At 37.7% G+C, this 6,000-nt stretch overlaps 1 protein-coding gene across 1 annotated transcript; it reads right to left on the bottom strand.

Moving 5' to 3' along the window:
• Positions 1-1,777: 1,777 nt before the first annotated feature.
• Positions 1,778-2,461, bottom strand: LOC121242926. The gene is made up of 2 exons (XM_041140979.1): positions 2,209-2,461; positions 1,778-2,046 (listed from the first exon to the last, which is right to left on the bottom strand). Exons 1-2 carry the CDS (start codon positions 2,459-2,461, stop codon positions 1,778-1,780), a joined length of 522 nt encoding a protein of 173 aa, XP_040996913.1.
• Positions 2,462-6,000: the final 3,539 nt, after the last annotated feature.

Below are 6,000 nucleotides of genomic sequence, written 5' to 3' on the forward strand. Positions count from 1 at the left end.
TGACCAGTCTAATGGATTCCAATTTTTGACAAGGCTCACAACCCTTACAAATATTATAAGCATATTTAAACATGGAAGGCCAGTAAAAACCACTTTGCAAAATTTTAGCGACTGTTTTCTTTGCTGAAAAATGACCACCACATGCACCCATATGACAAAATCTCAACACAAAAGAAAACTCATCATTAGGAATGCATCTTCGAATCAATTGGTCCGAACAATATTTGAAAAGGTATGAATCATCAAAGTAAAAGTGTCGTACCTCAGAGAGAAATCAACGCTTATCTTGGGTGGACCATTCAGAAGGCATTCGCTCAGTCACCAGATAATTGACTATGTCAAAATACCAGGGAGCTCTATTAATCACAAACAACTGCTCATCCGGGAAACTATCATCAAGAGGAAGGCTAACATTTGAAGAGGAGGATGATGGCAATCTAGAGAGGCAGTAAGCTACCACATTTTCAACTCCTTTCTTGTCCATAATGCTGATGTTGGACTCTTGAAGTAGTAAAATCCAGCGAATCAAGCATGCTTTTGCATCTTTCTTAGCCAACAAATACTTAAGAGCAGAGTGGTCAGTGAAAATAGAAACAAGAGAACCAAGAATGTAAGTCCAAAATTTATCAAGTGCAAAAACCACTGCAAGCAATTCAGTAGTGGTATAATTTTTCTGGGCATCATTCAAGCTTCTACTGGTATAATAAATCACAAAAGGTCTCTTATCCACACGCTACCCCAAAATAGCTCTTAAGGCATAATCACTTGCATCTGTCATGATTTCAAAGGGAAGGTCCCACTGCGGGGGTTGCATAATAAGGGCAGTGGTAAGCGATTTTTTAAGGGTATCAAAAGCTTTTTGGCACTCATCAATCCAAACAAATTCAATATCATTTTGTAAAAGAGTACACAAAGGTTTTATAATAGAACTGAACCCTTGAATAAACCGCCTATAAAAGTCAGCATGACCAAGAAAAGAACAAATATCATTAACCGTTCTAGGGATAGGAAGTTTAGATATTACTTCAATTTTTGCCTTGTCGACCTTTATACCTTCAGAAGAAACAATATGTCCCAAGACAACGCCCTGAGTAACCATAAATTGGCATTTATCCCAATTAAGTAAAAGATTTTTTTCCTCACATATCTGGAGAATAAGTGCCAAATTGTGTAAACAACTATCAAAAGATTTTCCAAAAACAAAGAAGTCATCCATGAATATTTCACAAATATCATCAATCATGTCAGAAAAAATACTCATCATGCATATCTGAAAAGTAGCTGGAGCATCACACAAACCAAAAGGCATTCTGGTAAAAGCAAAGGTGCCAAAAGGACAGGTGAAAGTGGTTTTCTCCTAGTCCTCAAGCGCTGCAGCAATTTGATAATAACCAGAGTATCCATCCAAGAAGCAATAAAATGCATTACCAACCACTCTTTCTAAAATTTGATCCAAGAATGGTAAAGGAAAATTATCCTTCCTACTGGCTGAATTAAGTTTTCTATAATTAATGCACATTCTCCAACCAGTAACCATTTTTATCATTTTTAACAACAGTTAAACTAGATTTTTTTGGTACCACTTGAGTTGGACTTACCCACTTACTGTTTGAGATGGGGTAAATGATACCCACTGCGAGTAGCTTAAGCACTTCCTCTTTGACAACTTCCTTCATGATAGGATTGAGCCTACGTTGAGCATCATGAACTGGTCTAGCATCATCTTCAAGATGGATTTTGTGGATACAAAGAGCAGCATCAATACCTTTGATGTCAGCTATTGTCCAACCAATTGTGCCTCGATGTTTTTTAAGACTTCAATCAACTGGGCTTCATCGTTCTGATTTAACTTTGAGGAAATTACCACAGGAAAAATACCTTCTTCAGGACCAAGAAACACATACTTTAAATCTTGAGGAAGTGGTTTTAGTTCCAATTGGGGAACTTCTTCCTCTGAAGATTTAAGTATGTCTGGTGGTGGTAGAGTTTCAAACTGGGGTTTCCATCTTGCGCCTGCAAATTGTACTTCAAGTGGTAAAGAAGAATCTGCAAAACAGTCTAAAAATTCAAAGACATCTTCATCAACATGGTCAGTTTTTTCATCAAGTAAAAATTTAGGTGTCTGAAAAATAGAATCGTTATCAGAGAAAGGAAAAGTTGAGCAAATAAATTATGTTGGTGTCAAACTCTCCACAACATTCAAATCACTTGTGTCATCAAAATGTGCTGGCATCTTGCAAGCATTGAAAACGTTCAACTCAAGTGCCATGTTCCCAAAAGTAAGCTTCAGAACTCCACTTCTACAATTAATCAAAGCATTTGATGTAGCTAGAAATGGTCTTCCAAGGATGACGGGAGCTTGGTAAATAGTAGAGGCTGGCTGCTGCATATCAAGAACTACAAAATCCATTGGGTAGTAAAATTTGTCCACCTGGACCAGCACATCCTCTACAATACCCATCGACTCCTTAACTAATATGTCAGCCAACTGTAGCATGATGGAGGTCTTTTTCAACTCACCCAATCCCAACTACTCATACACTAAGAATGGTAGCAAGTTCACACTACTCCCCAAATCAAGTAAATCTCTCCCAATGCGTGACTCACCAATCATAATGGAAATGTTGGGAGAGCCGAGATCTTTGAACTTTTGAGGAGTCTTGCTCAATATCAATGCACTGACTTACTCTGTTAGGAAAGCTTTCTTCTTTACATTCAGCTTCCTCTTCGCTGTGCACAAGTCCTTAAAAATTTTTGCATATGAAGGCACTTGTTGTATGGCATCCAAGAGTGGAATATTAATCTTTACTTGCTTGAAAATCTCCTGAATCTCAATGTGATATTTGTTCTTTTGGCTAGCTGCCAATCTCTGAGGATAGGGAACCACAGGTTGGTACCCCCTACTAGTTTCGGCATCTGCACTCACAGGCTTCTTCGACTCTGGTCTCACTACCTCTGGTTATTTTTTAGCTTCATAAGTCTCTGTTACATCTTCAGGTGTAGGAGCAACTACCTGTCTGTCAATGGTCATCTTTGGTTAGGGAACTTCCTTTCCACTTCTCAAAGTAAGAACAACGTTCACTGTCTCAAAAACCTCCCTTGAGACATTATGCACTTGTTGTTGCTGTTGTCGGTGTACTTGAGGATTAGGCTGAGGCTGTGCTTGGAATTTCCCTTTCTCTAGAGTGCTCAATGTCGTGCTCATCTTATTGATGGTGCCCCGCAAGTCATTTATGGCCTGAATGTTTTGATTGTTTGTGGTGGCCTAAATTTGCATGAATTGCTGAAGTGTGTTGGCCATCTGTGCCATACTGTCATCTAGAGACTTCTTTGCAAATGATTGAGGCTGAGAACTCTGTGCAGCTACATGAGGCTGAAATCCTAGAGGTGCTACAAAAGGATAGCTCTGAGAACTCTGATATGGCTGATACTAGTGTTGAGGAGCAGCCTAATGAAATGGTTGCTAAGAAGGTGGTGGAGATCGGCCAGGCTGATAATTCCTCCATGAGAAATTTGGGTGATTCCTCCACCCCGGATCAGAGTCACTCTCTCGAAATACTGGCATAATCAGGCAATCTTGGGTCTTGTGGTTTGAATCAGCGTATATAGAGCATGTCTCTACTGTTTTCACGGCTTTCACCTTTTCCATCTCCATGACCTCTAATCTTCTAGTCAATGCAGCTATGCGGGCTTGAACGTCAGTGTCCACCTTAAGCTCATATCTGCCCCCACCAGCAATAGCCCTTAGTGGCTGTGCTGTCATTGAAACTCAATCAGTGCGAGTGTTCCATTGTTGTGCGCTCTCAGCAAGATAGTCAAAAAATGGCAATGCTTCATCTGGTTCCTTGCTAAAGAATTCTTCATTACACATAGTCTGAACAAATTGCTTGCATTGTGGAGTGAGACCAGTGTAAAACTAATTCACCAACCTCCATGATTCAAAACCATGATGTGGACTGATGTTTACCAAATCCTTAAACCTTTCCCAGTTGGCCTAGAAAGTCTCGTCAAATTTTTGATTGAACTAGATGATCTGCTCTTGTAAATACTGAGTTCTCTGAAAAGGAAAATATTTTTGTAAGAACTCACGCTGCATATCAGACCAACTAGAGATAGAATTAGGCCTCAAAGAATTAAACCAAATCTTCGCTTTATCCTTTAAAGAGAAAGGAAATAAATGAAGTCTAATAAATTCATCAGTAGTGGTTCTATTGATAAAAGTAATACAGGCCAACTCAAAATCTGTCAAGTGCTGATAAGGACACTCAAAATCCATCCCGTGGAACTGAGGTATCACTGACATTATGCCATGCTTAATGGAAAAATTAGGAGCATCATGAGGTAAAATAATGCATGATGGTGTAGTGGTGCGAGTGGGCTGCAAATAATCCCTAAGAGTGCGTGGTGCAGGTGCAGCCATGGTTTGTTCAATTTCAATGTCCTCATCTATAGAAAAAATAGAAGAACTATCTATCTTTGAGCTGTGTATACTACTCTTAGTGTTCAATGTAACTCTAACCAACCTATTTGAATTGTCTCTCACTCATGACATTAAACATCAGTCCAAATAGCATAAGTAAGGTTCAAGTGACTGAATAGTAGGTGACAAGTGAAATGTATAATCAGAGATAAGATAGTGAAAAAAACATTTGAGATGAAAATAAAAAATAAAAAAATAAAAAATAACGAGTCTAAATTTACGTCAAGCAACTATTCCCGACAACGGTGCCAAAACTTGACTCACTAAAAAATGAGTAGTACAAAGGCTATCCCAAGTACAGGAGGGTGTCGTGTAATAATTAGGAATAAATTCCTAGATCGTCTCCTCAGGAAAAGTTACTTAAAATCAAACTCATTTAAAATGGTGAAAATATTCACAAAGAGAAAATAAAAATGATGGTATGTGCAATAAATGGAAGAGTGCAACAAAAATGAAAAGGGCACTAGTCAATAACTAGATTCATATTTTTAGATTTTTGAGTGTCGAAATGAAATGTAAAAGACTAACAAATTGAAATTAACAATCAAAGAATCAACTAAACTAAACAATCTTAATTAATCTAAAAATTAAATAATAAAACTTAAATTATTTAAGTCCTAATTAAGCTTTAATCAATCTAATATGCAATGAAACTAAGAGATTAATAAAACTAATCTAAGAAGTAAACTAGATTAAAAAGTAATTGACAAAATACGAACTGAAAATTGAAAAGTCCCAAAATCAAGATTCTAGAGTTCATCCTTGTATTCAAATCAAAAATTCTCAAAATCACTGTTCAATGAAAACTTAAAGAAGCGAGAAAAATAAATAACACGAAGTAAATAAACAGCAAATAAATTGCCCAAACTTCTAAGCCAAAAATCTCAAAAATATTCCATAAACTTTAAACTGAAATTAAATAAAAAGTAGAGAGTGAAAAGAGCAAGGCAAATGAATGGAGATGGAGGTGGTAGGCAATGGAGGAGGCGGTTGGAGCGGCAATTGGACCCTGGAAGAGTTCTTCAAATGTGCAGCGCTATTCTGCAAAAAGTCTCCAATTTTGTGCTAATGATATGCTTAAATAGGGTAGGAAAGAAACCCTAATGTCTCATTTCCATTCTAAAATTGGAAGTGGTTGTAAATCTCCAGCGGGTCTTTGATGCTTTGCTCTGACTGTTCTACAAAACGAGCATCTATTAATATACTTTGCTACATCTTTCTTTAAGCCTTCCTACCAAAAGTGTTGCTTCAAATCTCGATACATCTTTGTGCTTCCTGGGTGAGCAGTGTATGGAGTCTGATGCACTTCCCTTAATATCTTATTCCTAATCTCCTGATCGGCTGGAATAACCTTCCGATTTTGGTAGAACAACAACCCATCATCTATGAGGGTGAAACCTTCTAGTCCCTCCTTCTTTTCTATCTTCTGTCTAATTTTTGCTTATTTGGGATCCTCCATCTGACGCTTTTTCACCTCTTCCCATTCTATTGGTACAATTTCTTGTACTGTAGTCAGGGAT

Source organism: Juglans microcarpa x Juglans regia, chromosome 1D (assembly GCF_004785595.1).
Source record: "Juglans microcarpa x Juglans regia isolate MS1-56 chromosome 1D, Jm3101_v1.0, whole genome shotgun sequence".
NCBI classification, from domain to species: Eukaryota; Viridiplantae; Streptophyta; class Magnoliopsida; order Fagales; family Juglandaceae; genus Juglans; species Juglans microcarpa x Juglans regia.

Coding starts and splice junctions, on each gene's coding strand:
- LOC121242926 (XM_041140979.1), bottom strand. CDS start 2,461: ATGGGTATTGTAGAGGATGTGCTGGTCCAGGTGGACAAATTTTACTAC. Junction 2,047..2,208: donor AGCACATTTTGATGACACAA/GTGATTTGAATG, acceptor ACTGTTTTGCAG/ATTCTTCTTTACCACTTGAA.